The sequence below is a fragment of the Filicampus tigris genome, chromosome 11, assembly GCF_054856515.1.
Source record: "Filicampus tigris isolate MCC_2025a chromosome 11, RoL_Ftig_1.0, whole genome shotgun sequence".
NCBI classification, from domain to species: Eukaryota; Metazoa; Chordata; class Actinopteri; order Syngnathiformes; family Syngnathidae; genus Filicampus; species Filicampus tigris.
The window spans coordinates 12,675,280-12,700,309 of record NC_141227.1 but is presented as its reverse complement, the minus strand read 5'-3'; the positions used below and the strand labels follow the sequence as shown (position 1 = coordinate 12,700,309).

At 39.4% G+C, this 25,030-nt stretch overlaps 2 protein-coding genes across 4 annotated transcripts in view; one reads left to right on the top strand and one right to left on the bottom strand.

Annotated features, from left to right (window-relative positions):
• Nucleotides 1-21,566, bottom strand: part of slc35f3b (solute carrier family 35 member F3b) — a 43,099-nt gene extending 21,533 nt beyond the window's left edge. For 2 of the 3 annotated variants that reach the window (XR_015088650.1, XM_086045213.1), the window contains exons 1-2: nt 21,270-21,566; nt 20,078-20,292 (exon numbers count right to left, since the gene is read on the bottom strand). Coding sequence is in view for 2 of the 3 variants with exons in the window: in XM_086045213.1 (XP_085901339.1) it covers nt 20,078-20,292; nt 21,270-21,367 (313 nt within the window). In the remaining variant the exon portion in view is untranslated. Of the gene's footprint in view, nt 1-908; nt 1,169-20,077; nt 20,293-21,269 lie in introns of those variants that run through there. The other variant, XM_086045214.1, reaches the window with a different exon arrangement.
• LOC147139782 (uncharacterized) lies at nt 1,165-5,316 on the top strand. The gene is made up of 3 exons (XM_086045216.1): nt 1,165-1,387; nt 2,898-3,137; nt 5,065-5,316. The coding sequence occupies exons 1-3, from the start codon at nt 1,234-1,236 to the stop codon at nt 5,097-5,099; spliced, it is 429 nt and encodes a 142-aa protein (XP_085901342.1). The 5' UTR covers nt 1,165-1,233; the 3' UTR covers nt 5,100-5,316.
• Nucleotides 21,567-25,030: the final 3,464 nt, after the last annotated feature.

Below are 25,030 nucleotides of genomic sequence, written 5' to 3'. Positions count from 1 at the left end.
CCACAAGAGAGGCGTGTTGTTGCCCTTACTAATATAAATGTTCAATCTGTGCTCCTGCAGGTACAACAAAGCTGGCATGGAGAACCTGAACTCAGCTATGAACAATTCTGAAGGGTGTACGACATTTGTTTGCGTCCTGGCTAGAGTGGCAGGATGGGGGCTGCAGACTGGGCAGGGAATCCCTGCTGCAATAACAACCTCACATATCGAGCAGCCCATTGAGCAGAGGTTTGTGTAGGTAATAGTGACAATGTGCACAGTGGAATGAGGTAATTCAGTTTTAATTCACATTATATGAGCTGTGAATGTTAGATTTTCTGAATACTGCCAAGGTGCCCTTGAGCAACGTCCTGAACCCCCCAAACACCTTACTGCATGCTAGGGTCCAAATGTTCAGGAAGTATTTGAAATGGTTTCTGTGTTATTGAAATCCAATGTATATTGATAGAATTCCCCTTTAGTGTAATTGCTGCAGTTGTCAATTAGTATCGTATGCAGTGATGTAAAACTGCACTGCATTAGAGATGTTTATCTTAACTAAACAACGATTACAATGTAAAAATGTCATTTTTATATTTCTTGTAGTACTGTATTTGATATGACTATTTAAAGCAGTAGTGCCCAATTTGATGTTCCACGAGTGACTCAACTTTAACTCGAACTTGTTCTAATTGTATTTTAGGTATTAAATTAGAATTGTCAAAGTTTTATTTGATTTAAAAAAAAAAAAAATATATATATATATATATATATATATATATATATATATATATATATATATATATATATATATATATATATATGTAGCAATAGATGTATTAGATAGGGTACTTGAGGCAAGCTGTCCGCCCCGTGCAGGGCAAACGTGAATTCGCTCCGAGGCGACATGCACACTGCCTAGTGCCTACCTTCCACTTTGGTGAGGGTGAGCACCGGACTGTTGCAGGCGGACAGCGGGGCGACCCTGGCCGAGTGCTTCTTCATGCTGCCGAGCTCGGGTGGGATGAGCTCCGGAACCGCTTCGACTACATCCCTGAAACGGATTTTTCTCCAGACTCCGGACCTCTTGACGGGACACTTCACATTCCAGGACCCAGTGTCCTTGCACCTTCCATCTGTCTAACTTCCCCCCCTCTCCTGCTGTAGTGATCACTCCTTCCTCCTCCGAGTTTAGTCCCCCCACCCCCCACCGGTTCCCCTTCCTCCTTCTCCACCGTGCCCTCCCTCCCCTAAATGAGTGCGTTCGCCCGGTGCAGGTCTCTCCTCACGTACACTGTACGGTTTGCTGCAATTCGCCCACGTCAGTGCCACCACCCTCCCACTCGCCCGTGCAAGCACGTCCCACAGCTGGTGACTCCCCGAGAAACCCCTGGAGGCGAATCTGATGGTACTTCAAATTTTGATCCATTTTTTTCTTGTAGGTGTGTGCACAGACCTAAAAATATACTGTTACTGTGTATGTATTAATGTTTATCTTTAATTACACATTTCAGATGCAAACAGACCAGGCCATACAATGTTAGTTGTTCTAGTGTTTAATGTCATGTCCAAGTTCCTTGCTACTTAATAAGCATCATTCAAATAACTGTTGAATTAGTCCATTAACCTGAACGCATACTCGCTCGCCACAACATTAGGTACACTTGCACAATCTAAGTAAAAGTAAGCCTAGAAATGTCTCAGGTCAAGCTCAGTAATAGTCACATCCCACACTGTGGGAGAAGTTTGCCAGATATTGACCCTGTTCTTAGACCCCAAATTTGAAAACACCGGTCCCGTTACCCCACATCTGATTGATTTGAAATTCCTCACACAAATACATCTTCATGTACCCCATTACATTACATAGCATTTTGTTCACCTGCACTGCAGGGGTGCAAACTTGGTGATTCAAGATTCTGCCATTATATGTTAAGTTTTGATTTGAGAAAGTATTCATTTGTTAGTGGATGATATTGTGATTTCTAGATTGCATTGGTGTGATTCATTTTAATAATATATTAAAGATGATAATTACTTTGTATAATATTAATGATGCATTCCAAAAATTGGATTCTACAATGATTCAAAGGGTTTGATGCACGCTGTTGTCATATTTATAAATGAAATACAATGACATCCACCACAGCACAGAATCAGAATCAGATTGTCACTGGTGGACTGGAACTCTCCATATTGATCTGAGATCTTTCCTCGTGAGTCAACTTTAATCACAAAAAGTCTATAGGCTACGACCTCAGCAAGTGAAAAGGTACGAAAATATGGTCCCCCTTACCGTAGCTTCCACTGTTCTGAGAAGACTTTGTACAAGATTTTAGAGTGTGGACTCGCTGACCTCGAGTTCTTCTACACCAAATTCAACCAGCTGTGACTCAGTAAATGCTGGACCCAGTCACGCTCAAACAGAAGCCGGTGTTCACATAATAGTGTCCCAAAATGTATCTCCAAGATCAAAAACTAAGATTCGGAGGAAACTAAGGGGTCTAGCCTAACCCATGATTGATTAGTGAATTCATTAAGAGGTGTGTCTCAATAATTTTGTTCACAAAGTGTTTGTGTGCGTGTCTGAAGTGACTCTGCACTGGTGTGTGAAAGCCGCTGAGTGTGAGCACGCCTGAAGGAAGCGCCACTGAATAATTCACCGCATAGACTCACCACACTCGAGCACCAATCCCCTAACCCTGTCTAACTAGGACAGGGAGCTCGAAAAAGACTCTCTGTCCAGCCCAACGTTGACGTCCCTCGCCAGCTACTGTATCCCTCACTCCCACCTCCCTCATGGTTTAGCAGAGGGGCGCGTGCATGCCTGAACGCACCGTGAACTAACACATTCTGCGGCGCGTGGGACGTTTGGTGCTTTTCGTCTCAGTTAAAATCCTATTGCTATGTGGTCACAGTGAGACATCCCATGAGTCTGTACGACTTCCACCGCGGGAAGAAGGGGGCCATCTGTGTTTGGGAGAGACTGCTGTCAGCTTCCTCCATTAGCAGAAGAGCGAGGTGCAAGAAAGGGATGGATGAGATTGTTAAAGGATCCCAGACAGTGACTCATAGACTTTTATGTGTGAGCACGGAGGAGGATCAAACTGTTCTGGGATGCCACGTGACAACACACACGCAAAAGTGTGTGAAGAGAGGTGAGTGTGTAGTCAAGCAAGGGCAAAAAGAATTCTTTGAAGATCCGTCACTAGTACTTTACATCAATATGTTTGGATTTGAATCAATCAAATATACCTAACAAAAACAAACAAAACAAAAACAAACAAAAAATACTTGTGACTTTCATGAAACCCTGCAAATATACCAAGAAAAAGATTATTAGTTTCATATGAACTGAAAATCTGTCAATTCGGTGAGTTGTTTAGATAAGATAAGATTCAGATAAGAAGCCTCTCCTCTCCTCTCAACAGCGCTTAGAAACAGTAATCCTTTCTTACTTCTCGGCTGGATTACTGTTGTTGTTGTTTCCCTTTCGGCTTTTCCCTTCAGGGGTTCGCCACAGTGTAATGCATTTTATTTTGGAGTCAAACAGTCCTCCTTCAAGCGTCTCCAGTTGCACCAAAATGCTGCTGCTTGCATCCTAACTGGAACTTGTAGAAGGGAGCACATAACCACAATTCTGGCCTCCCTCCACTGGCTCCCTGTACATTTCAGAGTTGATTTTAAGATTATTTTATTCTTATTTAAATCTTTAAATAGTCACGCCCCTCTTACCTCCCTGGGCTTCTCCACCTCAAGGTTCCTCCCACATTTCAAAAACATGTACCGGTATATTTGGATAATTGAGGACCATAGGTATGAACATGGGTTCTGTGTAAAAGGAAAAGATGCAGCATTCTTTTCCGGAAGCATACGATGCATCCTCACTTAGAATAAAATGTGTATTTGTTCCTCTTCAGTCCGTTTTGACCACATGAATTTGTACACATCGTCACATGCAGTACAGTACTGTTAAAAATTTTACCTCTAGCATTGTTGTTTAAATGACCCTTTTCACATAAGTCATTTTAAAATAATAGTGAAAAAAATAAGTTTGTGTTTGTGCCTTGAAAATATGCTATTATGTTGTGTTTGCACAGCCACGTTTTATTCTATTGGTTGTGCAAACAAAGCACATTGGTCTGCCCACCAATCTACCGTCATGTGATACCGCTTGAGTCAAATTTTCAAATTCAATGGGAAGCCAACTGTAACAAATGGCAATGTTTTCATTTCCTTGGTTTCTTAGCCCAAGGCTCCAAAGCTGAATTTCTACTTTCGTGACATATCAATATGATGGAAAACACTTTTTTTTGTACTTCATCACCTGTGACTTGCAGCAGCTCATTTCAAGAAACTATTAGGGTACTTGAATGTTGCACATTTATCCGTATAATCACTTTGCCTTACTCAGATGATTTGAACTGTGCTCACATTTCACTTTGACAAAATTGCTCCTGACTGTAATATTTTACAGAATGAATGGACAGGAAGAAAATTGGGTGTTTTTAAAAATCAATGATATTGATTAAAGCGTACACGAACATGGTGCTTGATGACAGAAGAAGACTGTCAATAAGAGTGATGAAACATCCATGCACCCGTGCTTATTAGTAGCCTACAGTTAATTACAATAGTTGACCGTAATAATTGAATCATATTTCACATTTTCATAATTCACCCTTGTACACTTCAGATCTCAGAGATCAAACTCAAGGCCCGTAAGGATATGGTTATAATAATCTCAGGGCAACCATAACTACTATGTGGCCCGTGATGAAAGCAAGTTTGCCACCCCTGCTTTAGACAGTCACGCAGTCAAACACATACAACTCAAAGTGACTCTTTTGTCACCCCAAATTACACTGGATTGTTATTGTGTGTTTTAAAACAAAAGTATGACAATCCAAGAGGAACGTCATGGGAATCACTGACTATGCAACAATCTGATGAAGATTATACACTAATTATGAAAGAAATTATGAAGCTATTTATTCAACATTAACTTGTCAAAATATGAACTTAATCAATCCTCATGGTTATAAATAAAGAAAGTCTATTTCTATTTTCTGTTTCTTCCTAAAGGTTTTGTCAACAATGCAGACGAGCAGCAGCCCTGAGAGAATTTGGACAGCTTATCTTTGTCATCGACTGTGCCAGGACTGTGTCTGAAGAATTTGAGAGATGTTGCCTCTGTGTGTGCACGACTTAGAGGATTTACTGTGTCTGCGCTGAACCTCAGCTACCCTTAAAAGTAACTGAAAGCATTCTTTGAAGTGCTTTCAAGGTTTTCCCAGACTCTGAAACAAAGTACAAAAAAGGTCCAGAATAAAATATTTGAACAAACTTATCCCACCCCTAGTTTGAATATTATGTTCGATCCGGTTTTGCTTTTTCTGTACTGAATTAAGGCAAATTGACATTCAAATTAATGTTGGCCTACTACACTTGTGAGAAAATTTTGCTGCTATCGGTAGTCCTTTCTTTTGGTGAATCTGAGATACAGTATAACATGCACAGGCTATCCTGCTGCCATCATCAACCTCTCTGTATCATAAGTGTATCGATGCTTGAAGCTTTCGGATTTCACTTTTTGAACTCTCAATTCATTAAAAGGATTAGACATAATCGGCTATTTGCGATAGAATTGTGATGACCACACTTTGCGGTTAATGAAAAAAGTCAATTTATTCTAATAGGACTATGAATATTAATAGGGTAGTGATTAATATTAATGTAAAACGGCAAATTGAAGATTGCTTTTGTCCCCCCGAAAAATCCTGATTTTGTCTCATCGTCACAATCTAATATATGCTGTCTGCTTCGCAAAGCAATAACGGCACAATGTAAACAGCAGAAGAAAGACGTCCCTGCCCTTTGTCTCATCTTGCAGGGAATAATATAGCGGGTAGGTGGGGGTGTGGGGGTATAGATCCAACATATTGACTCCTATAACTGGTTGTTTCAAGTACAACAGAGGTCAATGAAAATGAACTTGCACACGCATCCTCAGAGCAGACAAAGCTCATCCGTGGAAGTAAGAGGTTCTCAAATGTCAACAACCAACAGCAGTTTATTGGATTAATAGCTTCAGCCAGCTTCCTTTGAAGAGGGTGGAGGGTAAAGTGTGGTAACTGTTGCCAAAACACACCTCTCACCATCTTAAATTACAAAACTCCAAGCGACCGACACCTGTATTGATTTCTCACGTGCTCACAAGACACACTCTGCAGCAACTTATGAGAAAATCTTCACATTCTACTGTGAACTAATACGAGAGGTTTCAAAACCTGCCTTTACACAGATAAAGCACACTCAGAGAGGTATGAACCCAACAATAACATAATATGGTTTCTAGTTTAAAATGGTGACCATGAATATATTTGTGAGGCAAAACTGTTTTTACACACCTCTTGTAATGCATTCATTAGATTTGGCAGGTGAACCTAATGTTGTGACCAATGAAAATCGACATCCAAGACAGGAAGGTTCTGCTCTAAAAAGAGAATTTCACCAAAAAATATACATAAAGCCGGGAGAGATGTTCAGTAAATGAAGATAGAATGAATGCAGACGCTAATGCACCACGGCACTGCATGACAAAATCAGGCGTACTCTTTCCATTACGTTTGGCAGACGAACTGGATTCAGGGATAAAATCATAATCTAAGTGACTTTGAAGGAGGGTTCATTGTCAGGCCTCGAATGGCGGGTCTTCCTTTGCACCGTCATTTTGATGTGTGGGAAAGGCCTCAATGCAAACTTGAAAATGTACATTTTAATTAGGGGTGTCAAAATAGTGCATTAATTGCGATCAATGAATTACACAGTTGAGGGGGGAATGGTAAATTTAAATACGTAATTTCCTATACGAAAATTGTTTTGGAAGAAAATTGTTTTGAAAAATCTTGAAAAACTTGGAAGTCAACCAGCATAGGGGAATGTAGTGTGCTCCTCTTTTGAGGTTTTTCTGTATCATACACAGAAGAAAAGTTCAACTCACACCATCATTCAGCTGCATTTCAAAGTAATGTGAGACTTTCTCTAAAGTGCAGCCGCTTCTAATGAAGTCCAGAGGCGTCTATTTAAATGGTGTCAAGCTGTAATACTTGATGACAGCTCTTGCAGTTGCACTCCACATGTTAATAAGAGAGTGCAGCAACTCCATTAAAACCACTCTCCGAGTGGAAGCAGCTTGCGATCGGCATCATCCTGTCTCTCTGTTTGGAGTTACATAATAAAAGATTTGTTATAAGAAAATGTGAAGCCCACTTACAGAGTCAGAGTAGAAGTAGACATATGAGATATCAGTGTGACTAATGCAGCAATCTCGAAACACTAAGCTGTGCAGCAAATTCCCCTTTGCAAAGATACCCCTGCGTGTATCGGGCCTGCTAGTGCACTGGTCCGAATGTCAACATTAATATGACATTCAACCCCTCACCCGCATACAATAGACCATTTTGTGTGAAATGAAATGTCACTTTCCAAAAATAAAAACTGCTATTAGCGCCCTCTTCTGTCGAGCCACAGCCCAACGCTTCTGGTGAACAAATGCGTTTGTCTACTTACCGCCGGCAGAGGGCACTGTGGTCACACATATTCATTCATTCATATTTGTGGAAATGGTTGAAAGTCGGTCAAGAAGTGGAGCACAAAGTGGGGCAGAGACGACAGGTATGCATGTGGAGTCGGACCCACAGAACACAATCCACAAGCCAAGTCCGGTCCTCGAGAGCCACAATCCTTAGGTTTATCCCTACGGCAACACACCTGATTCAAATCAGCAGGCTCATTATCAGGCTTTTGCAAATCTTGCTGATGATCTGATGATTTGAAACAGGTGTGTTGCCATAGGGATAAACCTTAAAATGGCTGGATTGTGGCTTTTGAGGACCGGACTTGGCCACCCCAGCAATAGAGCATGACACTCAATTTTGTCTTAACCCAGATGGACACAAAGCCGATTTCCTTCCACTGGATGGCCTATTTCCTTTCTCTGGGTACTCACTCTGGCTACCTCCCACATTCAAAAAATATGCATGTTAACTTTATTTAGGACTCTTAAATCAGTGATTGTCAAACTGTGGTATCACTAGTGGTACCGAAAATAATCACTGAATTAAATCTTGAAACTATTCATGATGTTACAGTGGCTGATTTTTTTTCTTTTTTTTTTCTTTCATATTTATTTAACTATAATAGTTAGTGGCTCCCGAGTTTTTTATTTTTTTAGTATTTCTGCATGTCTGAGACATGCATGTACATGAGGCTCTTGCCATGTGACACACACAAAGTCACAGCCATGTACAGTACTAGTACATTACAGGTTATTTTCTATACTGTAACAGGAAAATGGACCATGTATTTCATCTGGTCGCACAAAATGCTTTTCTTCCTTGAATATATGATTTATTGAGCCCTCCGGCATGGAGGTGTTGTTTTTTTAACTTCCCGCTAGAGAGACGAGCTTCAAATTGTCACAGAGTAGGAAAGAATGTTATGTTACCATGCTGACCTTGTAAACTGCCCTCCACTTGAAAAAACAACTGACCAGAATACTAACAAAGTTGAAGTTCCAAATTCAGACCTACACATTTCGCTCTCCTTTCCTGAAAGAATAAAATCTCAATCAGGAAGTTCAATTAATCACCATCTTTTTTAATGACGGTGCCTTGGTGATAATTCAAACAAATGTGATCATCCTGTGTTCAATTGTGACAAGAAAATTAAGAATATTTCACCTGAGACTCTATAACTAAATTAGACCAAGTTTATTTCAAACCTTGTACAGTACAGGCTGGCAGGCTCTTTCCTTTTGTAGTAAATTATTTGAATGAGCTCAATTAAGATTCAAAAAGTGTCATCAACAATTCTTTCTCACCATGGAGCAGAAATAGTTCCTCAGAAATGATGGAAAGGATGAAGAGATTAATTTTCTGCATAATTGTGGTGTCATTAAGCTTCTGAGCTGTTGGTTTGTGTCTTTGAAGTGTTCAGACAGAGTCGCTTCCATGGTTCGCTTCCAACAGCTTTCTCATCATCCCTCGGCCGAACGTTCCAACTACGACAGCAGCAGGTGCTTTGGACGCTCTTCAAAAAGGTGTGTGTGTGTGTGTGTGTGTAGGGCGGGGTGTGTGCATGTGTAAGAGAGAGCGAGAGAGAGAATGTTCCGTCTATTAATGAACAGTTAATGATATGATGTATAATTCGTTTTTTGAGAGTCAAAAACAATTCAATTCTATCAACCCCACGGTAAGTCATGTTTTTAGTTCCCAATAGATATATAATAATAAATATATAATTCTCACCAAAACGTTTGAGAAATTTGGCTTTCAGGTGAATTTTTAGGATGGACCTAAAATATACTAAAACATCTCCAAAGTTTTGAATGCACCATTCATGTTCAATTGTTCATGTTTCAGTCATTTTTGCTCAACTGGATGTTCTCTAAAAAGGAGTTGAATGGCAGGATTAAAAACTAGACATGGGCCGATGCTGGATTCTGATAGTATGATAACCGTGAGCAAAAATATTACAGTATTAAAATTACAGCTCTAAAATGACCTTTATTGAAATATTTGGGTAAATAAAAACTGCATTTTTTTCCACTGAACATAATGTTTTACTTTTAAACAAAATATAGAATATTTACTACAGAATAAAAGTGTACCATGTTAAGTTCAACTAATAAAATGTTAACATTCTTCTTCTGTTTTAATTCTTCTTAGTAAGTCACAATGCCCCATCACTGGTGAGCTATTTCTAGAACACACCCATGGGATACTCATGTTGTCCTTGGGGCTAACTAGTGCCTGCTGTTATTTATGTATTCATTTGTTTATTGATTTGTTTATTTATTCATTTATTTATTTTAGGACAATGCACATAAATAAGAGCATAAAGGCATCCGTGTTTGCAGCGTCTCTCATCTTGCTCACGCCCTCCTCCTTCTCCCTGCACAAATGCTTGCCAAGAAGCAAATAAAAGTCAATAGGAGGCAATTAACTTCAAAGAGGCTGCTGTTTACTCAACTCTGTATGCAGCCAATCGTATTGTGCACTGTGTTGATGTCTCCTCGAAAAAGAAAAGAAGAGCTCATTACCGGTGACAGCGAGTATTAGGGGTTATGGAAACCTTGGCTAGCCACGGTTAAACCGTCAGACCGGTATTGGGCTCATTCCTATTCACAAAAGGAGTGATGAACTGATGACGCTATGTGATTTATTTTACTTTTCTCAAAACCATCCGGTATGAAGCCTCACAATGACGACATACTTGTGATCAATTGTTAGGTGTCAAAATATGAATATCCTGATAAAGGGAACAGTTTAAATACCAAGTCTAGTTGAACCAGTGTATTGGTTGATTTATGCAGCAAACACCTGTCGTGAACTTTGTGAACTGCAAAACGTGCTGAAACACTGAGCGGGTCATGTGCATCCAAACGTTTGATGTTAGCTAGATTGTCGCCTAGCTTATTCCGCATCCCCCCCAACCCCTTCAATCCTGTTGCTCACATCCATGTCCACTATACCTTTAATTGTCTGATATCTGGACCCAAAGCTGAATACTGTGTGCGTTGATGGTAATAATAATGATTTAGAGTGTCATGCTTGCAACAGCCTACTGTGGCCCCCTTCACAAACCTTTTCATCTTCACACTGAAATGACATCCTTATATTAGATTCTCACTCATACACACAATATAGCCAGCTGCTTTGTTTCTTATCAATGGAGTAGTAACTACTGTATTGAATTACATAAGATTACATAATAGCATCATTTACTTGCGTGCACAGGTTTTGCATGGTGTAACATTGTCCAATGATTAGCAATGAAGATATTAAGTTGGAACAATGCAACACAGCACAATTGTTGTTGACTGTTCAAAATTCTATAAATTGTGTTTATAACTGGATAATTTTCTAAAAGCAATTTAGGCAAAATGAAATGCTCTACTTGGCTACAAAAAGCAGATTTACTCTCAGCTAGTTTGCAATCTGATGAAGAACAACATGACATCAGCTAATGGAAGATCCCTGGAAATCCCTCCACTATGGCACAAATACCCCAAGCAGTATAATTCAATACAACACTTGCATCAAAACAGGGGTTTCAGAACATTTAAAGGTTATTTCATCCATTTATTCATCTTTACAATGCTTATCTTCATCAGGTAAGATGGAGCCTATCGCAGCTCACTTAGCAAAAGGCGGGATACACTCTTGACTCAGTCATTAGCAGGTCATACCTAGCTACTAGTTTCAAACTGAACACAACTACCTCAGCCTTATTTTGTTGTTGTTTACAAAAAAGAATAACGCACTGCTGTAAAACAAAGCTCCAATTTGTAACATACTACACTAATACTGTAAGGCGCTTAGAATTGAAGTGTGGGAAAACTCTTCTTTTGTTCCCTTTTATATATTGTTCTCCATTCATTGGGGAATGAGATAATCTGATAGACTTGTGAGCTTCTCCTGAATGCCAGTGTACTGTCACTGCTAACAATGACACTCCAAGCACACCAAACATACTGTATATCAATGCTGCATACAGTTTACTGCCAGCACATTCATGAAATGGTTCCATCAGCTCAACACAATAACGTATGGAACAGTTAAATATGTCTGCCAAATTGAACAGAGAAAAGAGCCACACTAAACAAATGACAACAATAGAGGGCATCCTCCATTTTGCCTTTCTTGGCATGTCTTGGTCATGACAAGAATAAATGGTGCCTAAAAGTAGTATAATACAGAAGTACAGATATGTTTTTTTCAGTAGGCTTCCCAACTTTTGATCATAAAGACACACAAAAAAACGTGCTTACGAAACTGAATGAATATAGTGCTTAGCACACTACCCACTTGGCACCACTTTGCCTTCTAAAAGTACTTAATTTGGAAAGCCATATAAGTAAACAAATACAAAAAAGGTCTTTTTTTCCTCACTGGCCCCAGGCAAGCGTAAACCTTCAAATTAGCCTCCAGGGACTGACATCGAGTTTACTTGATGTTTGATGCGGCTCATGCAATAAGATTCCGCTGTTCCATGTCTGATTTAAAAAGAGATCCAATTAACTACCAAAATAATGAAGATTAGCTGGAAATTGCATGACTAGCCTCCTCTATGAATTCACATACTGGATGTTTTAAAAGAAATACCAGCAGTATGTTTAAATAATAATATGTATACTGCTTTGTGTTTGGCTATTGTTGGCTATTTTCTTCTATACGGAGGACGTGTTGATTTACATGGAGTGGAATCCTGCTCGGTTTACAAGATCTTTACCAAGCAATGCTCTCCTATCTACATGTTCAGAGCCTAAATTGCTGGCACAAACCTCATTTACACTTTGCCTGCTTTGTTCCCCCGTTACTGCTCTTCTATGACCACGATGTGCTGTGTATAGCCACAGCAGATTAATTACGTCTGGGTGGGGATCACACGTCGCCTCTTCTAATTAACGCGTGATGAAAAAGGTGAAAGGGTGTCTGCAGAACTACACTGGCATGAAACAGCATTTCCATCAGTAGAAAAGGGTGGACGAAAAGCAAGGCTTGACAGGCGCCTTTTCTACTTCTGTTTCTACAATTGAATCGGATAACTCAAATAGTACAAAAGATAAAAATGCAATCTGCTCTCTCTCAGTGAAGTGTCAAAAACATCAAAATGGTATTTCAAAACGTGTCAAATTCTGTACAGCAGCCGTCCACCCTCTGTGATCTGCCCCACTTTGGGTCCCACCTACAGCAAAGATGAGGCATTAAAATACTCACCAGCGAGTTCTCTGCTTTCAAGTCATAATGCTGATTTGCAATGTGCACAGGCAGGTGTGTGATAATCTATGCATCACTCTGTATTATGCATGTGATGTTATGCAACACGGGCTGCTTCGAGTGTACCAGATGGACAAAATGTCCATTTAGGACATATTCAAAGCATGACTTGTACGGACATGGTATTGCCTCAAAGGTTTACTCTAAGCAGCAGCTTTCACTTAAATACATTATTTGGTCCATTGTAATGGCCGCAATAATAGGCTGGTTGGTTAATTTATCGTCGATAATTCTGTCAGTTCTGTCGAATACTGTAGCTACAACCAGCTGAGGCGCTGTTGTTTCATCATGATATCAGCGATAGGTTACACACTATTTAATGTTAATTTGTTCAAACAATTGTTAAAAAAAATATTCCAAAAGAGGCCTTCCTTCCTGCTTCTAACTCAATGGACTCTAAACTCTGTTGCTAACTTCATTGCTAACCAAAACACCCGCATCTCCCAAGGCACGCAAAAAGTCTATCAGAAGAATTCAAGTGTGGAGACTTACCACGTTGTAAATAAGTTCCTTGCACAATATTGTAAATGAGTTTACTTGATGTGGAGTCAGCGTCATTTCAAATGTCTTGTCCATTCCAAATATTTACAAAATATCTGTACATTTTATTACACCAGAAATATGATTGAATATGGTTACTTTTCCCTGAGTCCTCCGCCCAATTTCAGTTGAGTAAAAAAAAATATGTTATATTCTTTCAAATAGAGATATCCAATATCTATATTTTCATATCCAGATATCCAGACGTTCTTTGCTATTTTCTTCCATTTAAAATTTATATAAAGGCAATATTTAATACAATAACAATATCAACAAGACAATAATACTATCAGAGAGGTATTTACTTAACAATATGTTATGTATGTATGTATATTAAGGCCAAGGCAATATGCATTGACATAAAATTGCAATGTATCATACCTAGAGCTATCTAATATTTGGATTCTGTCATGTTATTAAATGACGTTACCAAAATATTAGAAATACCTCTAAGTATGAGGTAAGGAAATGCTACACATTACTGCCAACTACAGTATAACCACAATCATGAACATTCTGTTCAGTGCGTTTGATTGTGTCAATAAAAATTGAACATTATCATTCTTAAAGGCACAATTTGTCATATAATCAAGGGTTTCAAACTGATTTTAGGCGCCAGCCACCTCGTTGTTTTGGTTTCCCTTGGATGGCCATTCTGACTGTGAAGCCATACAAATGTATGATGGCCTCATATTATCACATATACACAACAAATTGATGAATAACGAGTTCAAGCGGTCATACTGTTGTGTCCCGTTTCTGTGCTGTACATATTAGACGAGCTAATACCACCACTATCCTCAAAACTCAATATTATTGTATTTCTTTTACAAATTCGCTACTAAGTAGTTACAGTAATAGCTAAACCTCACATTGGCCGAGTATTATTACACAAATAACTTCAAGCTAAAATAATAATAATAAAATGTAAAAGGACTCGCGTAGGTGATCCAATACTTCCAAAACGCCATTTGTGTCTAATATTAAATATGCAAATGTGCAAGACCTTTGGGTATGGTGTGTTCCGTAGATTCTGCAGCATAGCACTAAAACATGAAACAGTGTTTTAAATATGTATGCAGAAATACAGTAGCCCAGAGAAATATGCTGTATGTTGGTTATGGTGCCTTGTTATTTCTCTTATTTCCTGATTAGAACAAAACAGTGCGAGATGGACGTATGAGCATGCTGTCATGGCGACTCTGTTCATGGCGATGATGTGAGTGAGCACCAGCCTACAACTTTTTCTCCACTATGCATGAAGAGCGTTCTCTTCCACTCGAATGCACACAGTGACAGGTTCACATCACAGGGGAAATAAAGCATAAAATGGTTGTTTTATGCGCTCACTGTACAGTATCAGCCTTTCTCTATAGGCCACTTCAAAATCTTTACTTGATGGTAACAAATAACTGATACGGCACAGATTTTTCTGTGGGGTTTGTCTGGCCACTATATTTTTTACCCTCCCTCTCTTAATTGCCTCTTTTCCCTTTTGTTTCAGCTTTTGACTGACAGCATTTCCCGGGATGCCTTTCCGCAACTGTGCACTGTTGCATGGCAAAAAAAAATTGTGTGAGAAAAGGGAACATCGGATACCATATTGATGATTATTATTGTTGTAAATACATCCATCCATCCATTATCTATACCGCTTATCCTCACAAGGGTTGCGGGGAGTGCTGGAGCCTATCCCAGTAGTCAAGATGATTTCAGATTCAAGTGATTTAACCACCACTGTACTGGACTTATTTCTTGGCCTCTTGTTGAGAGGGGAGAGTCAATAATGTCCCCATTGTAGGCCAGTAAAAATCTGACATACTAGCCACACCCAAAGCAAATAATGAATAAGGGCCAAGCCCTGCTGCTAGCAGCGAAGTTCCATGACTGATAGACACACCCCTTCAAAAAGTTCACCCAGATGACACAAGATGGTGCCAAACACAACACGTAGCACCAACATGCCACAAAACGGCCTTTGGTGCTATTTTGTGTCATTTTAGGGTCTTTCAGAGACAGTACAAAAAATCCTGGGAATAGTTGAAAAGTGTGCACCAAAAAATGAACTAAACTGAAAATGAACTCAATTAAATTCATTTTAAGCCCTGCTCTGTATTAAATATAGAAAACATACTCCAACAACAACATATTTGGGGAAACGGAAAGAAAGAGAGTTCCGCAGTTTCATTTTAAAATTATGGAACATATTGTTTTTGTGGCAAAATACAAAAAAAAAAAAAAAACTGTCACTAGCGTTCATGCTGTTCAAAGACAGTCCAATTTTAAACACCATGTATGACTTTTAAGTATAATTTCTCATGAGAAAATACCCACACAACTACTTCCTCTCTCCAACTGCTTCTAGCTGAATTATAAGAACATGTTCCAATTGTCAGTCCAAGGCAGTCCTGCCTTGGCAGAGCTGCCACAGTCAGGTGTAAATGAAATAACCATATAAAAGCTCCAACCTGCTCCTGCAACCTTGGTATCATCAGGACCAAAAGCTGAGCTGAAATGAGAAGCCAACCTCATTTCATGCCTCGTCAACCTCAACATTTGCACCAGAGGGGGATGCTAGCTTTGTTATAGAAAATTTAAAAAAACAACCAAAAAAAAACAAAAAAAACACAGTTTTGCTTTTCAGTGGGCACACCTGTAGAGACAACTTGACACAAAAAGGAAGAAACCATCCATTCATTTTCTCCACTGCTTATCTTCTTCAGACAAAGGGAAACTGGAGCCTGACTTGGAGGGTTTTCAACATGCATGCTGTATGTACAAAGAAAATGAGGCTCAAACTGCAGGTTTTTGGAAAACAATGCCATTATTTTTCAGTTGTGTGCGTAATCTGGTTCCCCTGGCAACAGGTACAGCCTTTTCAACCCTGTCGGTTTTCATACAAATCTGGTTTAAAATACCCCCTTTCGAATGTAAATGTCCCCAAGCATTAGCATGCACCAAACTTTGACACATGCAAAGTTTCGTCTCTGCAAAAAAAGCAATTTTCGTTTCAATGGTTTAGAAGTCTTTCTACTGACTGTAAATGATCAAGAGACAACCAAGTGGCATAAATCATGTGAAATTAAAAGTGGCAGACAGACAAGTTGAGGGATGAACATTTGTTTTACTAACAATAATAACTGAAGCTGAAATCGTATAATCAAATTCATATGTCACTCGATGGTTTTCAGCAATGTTTTCTAAACTCGAAGTGAATGATGATGCGGCAAGTTAATTCAACAGACAGTGGAGTGTCTGCAATTGAAGACCTTCTGATGCCATTTCAGTCTATTTACGTCAAAACTGACGTCACGTCTCTCGCTTGTTTGGTTTATCAAAAACACTTTTGGGGGAAACAAAATAAGAGTAACATTTTGTGTATGACCTTTTCTTTGACATCAAACGCAACAGACACAGAAAACAGAGCGGAGGCGTTTTGCTGCCTGGTGCGTCAATGTGAGTATTTGTTGATGAAGCAAGAGCCTGTTCATTCATTGGCTGCATTTGTGTTTTAAAGTGAGCCACAGAGAGTTTGCATATGCCTTTCTACTTGAGGTAAAGTGACTCACTGGCACTTTAAAAAATGAGCAGCATTTTTGGGTGCTATTTGGTGCTTTCATGGAGGCAGCAATGTACTTAGGTGGTGTAAACCTGCATGCGTGTGGGTGTGGGTTTGCGTGTGTGTGCGTGGTCACTGTACGTCATTTATTTTTGCTTTGACATTTAGCGCCAGTGGGTTGGCAGTTAATGAAATAAACTGCTCAGAAGTACTACCCACATTGGCCAAATTGCCTTCCAAACCGTCTCCCCATACATTAACAATTGCTTCTCAATTGCTGTGTATGTGTGTGTTTGTGCATGTTGTAGGATGTGGGTGCTGTCAAATTTTCATGGATTCCCTTGGATATTTTTGTTGTTGTTGTTGGATAATGTGAAAATTAAAAATTGATGGAATAAAAAAAACATTCCATCAGCTAATATTACATATTACTAAGAGTGCTATTATATTAATATACTATGCGATCCAGGTTATTGTTATCCTCCTCCTTATGAAATATGAGAATCATTAACAATGCTAGTGTTCATGCAGGATCTTTTCCACACACTTGTTCTAATTACCTTATGTGATAAATGACTTAAACTACAGCCTACAGAGATGAAAAGAGATGTTCGCTTTTCAAACAGCAGCGTTAATAGCAGTTCCATGGGGACTGTTTTAATCATGGAACTTACTGCTTCTCACATTAGAAAAAAACCCCAACATAAAACAAGTGTTAGCACAATTTTAATCGTGACAAACGCTTCTAGAACTCAAATTTCGGTAATAGTATTTTCAAACATTCCCCTTCTTTAAAAAGAATGAGAAATCGTGTTTACAGATGTAATTAGAATAGTAACAGTAAAATGCTCTCTCTCTCTCTCTCTCTCCATATATATATATATATATATATATATATATATATATATATGTATGTATATTTTATTTTTTTTTTTTTTGGGGGGGGGGCACCGATTTAAATTGTTTTTCTTTCATGCCACTGTTGTGAATACACATATAGGCATATGTATTCGTTAAGTAACAAAGACATGTTTCCAATACATATACTGTACTTGTTTAATACACACAAAGGGCTCCAATGTTCAAACATCATGTCTTAGTATACACATCTGCTCATTTTGCAGCAGCACACAATGCAAATATAACACAACCTTCCTGGTCCACCAATATTGTAGACCACTAAAGCAGTAAATTAGTTTAGATTCTCAGTGCAACGCGATTCATGGAAGGGAAATCACTATACAGTGAAATATATTGTTGTTCTCCTTACTGGAGTAAAGCAGCAGCTATACTGTGATGTGTGTATTGTAGATGTGTTCTGATTAGCCCTGTGAATGTTAAAGAAGCCAATATATAAATATTTTAGTGCCTTATGTCTGGGTTGCTAACAAAATCCTAATTAGCGTTTCACATAAGGGCAGCGATAAACAAAAAGGTTGAGAGGCGAAATTGTGTTTAGCTGTGATGTTTCCACAGAGTAAGCAATATTGTTTTATCAACCACAACATCTAGCCAGACCAAAAGGGGTTAAATGCGACCCCTCCCCCCCCAAAAAATGATGCAAATCTCTTGAAGTGATGCAGGGATAAAAAGTAAGAGAGAAGATAAAAGCTGCGTTAAAAAAATCTTCAAAGAATCTACTGCTCAAAGCGAGGTTTCGACTGTCTGATGCCTCAAGCTTCAGTGAAGCGTGCTCTGCTAGCTGCACCAACCTTGGGCAACAGTGATGCTTTTAACAATTCTTAAACGATGGAGAGTTGCATCGAAGGATTAGACTTCATTAGTCTAATTGTTCTGTATTGCAACTACAACTCGTATTCAGTCAACATACATTATCTGAATAAAGGCATTAATAATCCACTTAATTATTCATGGGTGCAGTCATTTCATATGAAGCATATCAAGACAATTTGGTCAGAACAAGGCCGTTTTCGGTCTATAAATGCGTTCTTGGGTGAGTGTATTGTGCCATCTTGTTTGGTGCCTAAATGGATCAGAAGTAAGTTTAATGTGGTATCATTAAAAAATAATACTAATAGTATTAATAATAATAATTACAGCCAATTTACTATAGAAGAGCTACTATGTACAGTATGAACTGACTGGCCTGACCTCTATTTTTACAGTACTTTTTCTTATTACAACTGCCTCGGTCAGTTAAATGTGAAGAGTCCCCTTTTGTTCAAGCAATGCATTTATCCATGTTCTTAATCCTGTTCTAGCGCCTATAGGCAGCTTGAGCCTGTCCCAGCTGACTGTGCACGAAAAGGTGGAATACACACTGGGCTGGTCACCAATCAATCACAAATACCATCACCAAGTGGGAACTGACCACACACACTCAGACAAGTAAACCATGTTTATTAAGATCATTTGATATAATTTTGCCTTGGAATGTGGATTTGCGGTGAATATGTTTAATTAATACAGAAACTGAACTTTTAATTTATGGTATTTTTTTCCAATTAAAATACATTATATTTACCGGTGACAACAATGTTCTCTCATAATATCACAGACTTTTATCCATAGTTTTTTTATCTAAGTTTTTTGTTTTTACATAATATGTAGTCACTGTAATGAATGTGGAAAAGGAATGCCACAATCTCCGGTGCACTTTTCATCCACTTATTGAGCACCAGAAAAACCCCAAAACACATAAAGACAATGAACACACTTATGCAGAAGCTGCTGTCGGCCACAGCTCTCACTTAGACACTCATACGCAGACTCGCTGATGTCACAGGTCATTCCACCAGGCCCCACCTTTTAAAGGTATATGCATGTATGTAACACAGACTCTTCAACATATACATTTTACTTCAGCGTTTTTTAATTGGTTTAAATGTATTGAACAAGTTTCCATGTGTCTGAACTGTATGGGAGGGGTACAACTGTAAAGGGAAAAAAACGTACAAATGTTTTTATATGATCTCTTAAGATTGTGCATTTTCACCTATTGTGGGTACTAGTCTGAAACGTGTCCTCTATAATATCTTCTCAGCCTTCTTGCTCACGACAAACACGTTCAAATAAGTTGAACCACATGTGTAAACTTCAGCTCCCTGATCTCTCAAACTACTTCATAGTCCTCCGACGTCAAATATCAACCACTCCATTCTCTCATGCAATGTTCCAAAACTATTGGACTCACTCTTGTAGCTGGCACTCCAAGGCTGGTATCCATAGTATCCAGTGATCCGCAGTATTCGCTCTTCTATGGATGCGCTGTTGATGTCCTCCACTGAGCGGGAAGACTTGAGGTCCTCTTTGATGGCCTCGTCCACCACAAGATACTTGAGCTGTCTAAGCTGAGGGCTGATGTCCGAAAGCCTTCTGGGGCTCACTTCGGGTGACTTGCGCATCCCGCTGGGAAGAGAATGGAGCAAAAGAGTGGAGGTGGGAGCAGTGATGGTGTGAGACAAAGTGAAAAAGGAGAGGCGATACTGTATATTTCGACTTGTTCTTGACGAGGTAAGATCGGTCTCCAGCTACAAGAGTGGAGCTTAGTGTTGCATGTTGCGCAAAAAAAATAAAAAAAGACCCCGCATCTCCTCTCATGTACAGTACAGTAGTCATCATCCTTCACTGGTCCTGCCTTGGCTCAACCATTGTGTGAAAGACGCTAAGTGCTAGTGACTGGTGTTGCAATCATTATATCGACCTGCTATGGCTGCACAACGCCTTTTCGAGCCTTATAGAAAACTAAGAATCAATCACAAGTGATTTGTACTGTCGCAGATTAAATATTAGTGACGGCTCCGGGCTACATGAGCATACATAACGGAGATCAGTCAGTTCAGACTGCACACAGTAACTCATGTCTGTAATTTGATTTTGATGAAGAAGTGAGATTGGGTTTTATTTCCAGCAGGTGGCATTAGATTAACGCAATAATACTGTAAAATGGCCACAATATTGCACCAATTAAACTGCAAAGCATCATATATTTCACAAAAGCAGTGAGTCCCTTGCTGTTATGCAACATTAAATAGAAAAACAGTACTGGAGATGTTGGCCTATATAGGGCAGACACGCCAATCCATTAAAATAAAATAAAAAACATGCTAAACTTTAAGAGAAATTGTAACTAATCCCAATTTAATGCAAACTGAGTTAATGACTTTTTTTTATATGATGGCACATATAAGTGGAAAATAGTTACAGTGTTGATACATAATGCTATTTAAATAAAATTCCAAGCGTTTCAGAAAGATTTGTTAATCACTTAATTTAGAGGGCGTGCAATCACCTGCGCCTCACAAATATCTCGCGTGCAACAGGTCCAGTCAACCACAGCCATTAGAGCGCCACGCACGTTAAAGAAGGTAAACAAATGTGCTTACATCGGCATCAAGTTAGTCGGAGGTCCAAGGTAGCACATACAGTCCCGGTGGGGCCGCCCGACCCGGTCCCACACGGTGGCCTCTCCATCCCCGTACATCCTCGGGGCCACTGCGCGGGGCGGTCCCGGTCAACAGTGGAGAAGTAACATGATGCTGCTGCAGCTTGTTACACCCTCAAACATATGCCTCCCTGACTGACCACTTTACTACAGTACAGTCTTTCTACTATGCTGGCTGTCAACCGACGTGAGCACTGCAACAGCGCCATCTACAGAAGTCACGATGCAGGGGAGGAATAATGGGAGTTGGCCTGGACTATTCATTTTGTGACTTGGGAGTCCTCCTTGGGAGAAGTAGTATAAAACTTATAAAACTTACAATACTTTTTTATCTATCAAAAAAAAAAAAAATCCCCAACAGCCCTTTTAATGGATCTAAATAGGTAACTATTGTGTTTGTACCCTATAAGTGTCCATATATTAGCTTAATATTTAATTATTTTCTCAACATTTAAAATAATATGTCATTATTAGTTTACTGTCCTACTCCCTTGGAAAATTTGATATATTATTATTGCAAACTCCCATAAAATACATTTGATGATGAAGAATAAAACAAAATAATGCATACACAGAAGCTAAATTTGAAGTTTTCACGTACACTTGTAAGTCCGCTGATAGTGTAGTGGTACACACGCCTGAGTTGTGTGCGGGCAGCGTGGGATCGATTCCCGCTCAGTGACAGTGTCTATGTGTGCCCTGCGACTGGCTGGCGACCAGTTCGGGGTGTCGTCTGCCTTCGCCCATTGACGGCTGGGATAGGCTCCAGCAACTCCCCGCGACCCTGTATAGGATAAGCGGTTTGGAAGATGACATGACATGACATGACGTACACTTGTGCTCTTGGAACTGCCATCTTTGCCGTTGTATTGAGTTGTCAATGGAAATGGTTACATATTCCCTTTCATAATAATATAATCATTGTGAAAGAAAATGCAGCATATCCCTATGAATAAATTGTCAATAGAACTCTTAACCTAAATTCAAGATTAATTTAAATGACAAACTTGTAATGCCACTTTACAACTGACACACTTTAAAAATGAGCTTTCCCCTCACAATTTTCAGAGTGTGTTTCTGCAGTTCAGGATCCATTAGATACACATCATCATACTGGGGGGATAAGAATGTGGAGTGGGTGGTAGAATTTTCATTATCAGCCCAAAATAAATAATGATGACCGGTAAATACCTTCAAATGAATCTCTAAAGTATAACTACGTTTTGGACTTCTCCTTGTTCAGCCTTCAATTGTGAAACAAGTCAGAGTCACTCCTGTTTCTTTTATTGCCAAATCCTGTTTTAATAGTGACAGTGGGGAAAGACAAGAGACTTGAACTCTTTGCAGCTGTTAACTTTTACACTCATGTGCTCTGAGGATATAAACTATTTTTCACATTTAATTGTAGAGAATATTAAAAAAATGGACCAATATTAATCAAGCACATCTAACATTGGTCTTTTTACTGCAGTCCAGTGTTGGTTTTATATGACAAAGAAATATCTAGTACATAAAACACTAGACCTGGGGAAACGCAGTTCTCTGTTTTACTGCCTGGTGTATTGTAAATCTGCACAGACAACACACAACTCATTTTTGGTTCACTGTAAAACTTCATAAGTGAAATGACAGCTGCAGAAAATTGCAAGGCCACTTGTTGCTTGGTAGATTTCACATTGGCTCAGTCATAACTGCCCTAGTACAAAAACACGTTGTAGTCACACGTTGTAGTCTTATTTTTCACAGTTAATATAGTGCATATTAGTTGTCGTACCAATTGCGGGATACAGAACTACGGCTCAGCATGAATTAGTGATTTTTCAAGCAGTTCACAGAATGTGGTGCTTTCAATAAAAGGTTAATGACTTAAAGTGGAAAACACCCCGAACTTATTTTTTTCAAGAATATGTTCCCAGCAGGCCAACTAGTTGAAACACTGCATTCTGATTACTATTGTGTTTGTGGAATATAAGCAGCAAAATCCAGCCCTTTCAGCCATCTCAGGGGGCGGCCATTTTGTCACTTTAGTCGACGGAAAATGACATCACAACTGCTCAGGGCTCAGGTAACGACCAATCACGGCTCAGCTTCAGAAACAGGTCAGCCGTGATTGGACGTTACCTGAATCCTGAACAGTTGTGATGTCATTTTCAGTCGAGAGTGACAATATGGCTGCTCCCAGAGATGGCTAAAAACGTGTGGATTAACTCTTATATGTTTATAAGAATGCCTTGTTTCAACTAGTGGGCTTGCATAGAACATATATTCTTGAAAAAATATGTTTGGGTTGACTTCCTCTTTAAACTGTGTAATTGTCAAGATTAAAACAAATGATGTCACATCTTCACTTTAGCTCTTCCTCCGTAACCTAAAAAAGTTGCGTGCTCGTCGGAGAACTAAAACAAAAACCAGGATACTAGTCACCACCATTATTTTGCTAATCCTCCGGCATCCGGTTTGATACAATTTAAAGTATGGTCTCGCTCTTCTCCACATCAATATTTAAACATGTCTCAGCATGGAAACAGTGTGACAAGCCGCTGCTGATTGGTTGATGCGGGAGGAGTCGTGGTACTGGGAGCCACTAAAAATATCCCATTGCCTACAGTACGCTGTGCGCTTAAGGGCTCATGCATTGTGCACATTCGATCTCTAATGGTGTTTGACTCCTGACATTTGCATAAGCCAATGTGAGCATCCCTATTATGTTTTGGTATGTTTTGTCACAAAGAAGCTTCGTCTTTTGGGGGTTTGGGTCCCAAGAGCCTGTGAGAATTCTTGAGGCGATGTTTGTTATTCAGCTGCCATTATTAGTAAGGTTGACACAGCTGGGGAGAAACAAGCCCAATCTCCATGGATGAAGAGGCCTGCTGATGAGATGGTGTGTGGTGGATTTGGCAAAGCGCCTCAGTGGGGAGTATCGACTGGTGTCTTATCTTCTTTATTGGCCTCGTTTCCATTCTTAGACATACCCATTTTAGTTTTGCTGACAGTTAAATATATGATTAAAATCTTTGTAAATTTCTTCGTCAAGCCCTTTCTTTGTCACGCTGTTATTAATACTCTCCTTAAATCACGTGGAAATGGCAAGTCAAGCACAGCTGTCTGTAGCAAATAAATCCCTTGAAATGAGAGTAAAAGGTGTTGTCTGCTGTTCTTGAATATTAACTAACTATGTGTTTCTGGACTGGACTTATTTGTGTTCATGATGAATTTGTGGTTGTACTCGAATAGCGCAGACCTCCACCAAGGTAGAACTGTTCGCTGAAGTGGAAAAAAATGTAAAGTGCATAGGATGATTGCAGTGAGCAGCAGTTTTTGCAGTCAGCAGCATGTGTCTGAGGAAGTAGATGCCGACACAAACATGATTTTAAAGTCTGACTTTTTATCTGAAAATGCACAAATAGGTTCTCGCTTGGCACATGCCACCCCTCCATTGAGATTCATGGAAAGCAACTCAGTTTGAGTGTTGTTCTACAAGGACAATAATAAACATTTTGTTGCATTAATGAGACAGGGACAATCTAATCTGGCCATTATTTGAAAGGGCAAAAGAGTCCCACTTCTTTTTGTGCTTGAGACAAAGTGCAGTTTTCTTGTTCGAATTGTCTGCAATTCAATTTATTTCTCAGTTTTCCTCAAAAGGTTTAATTGGCCCCGTGGTGATGTGCAGCTCAGCTTTGGTGCCCTGAAGGTTGTCTG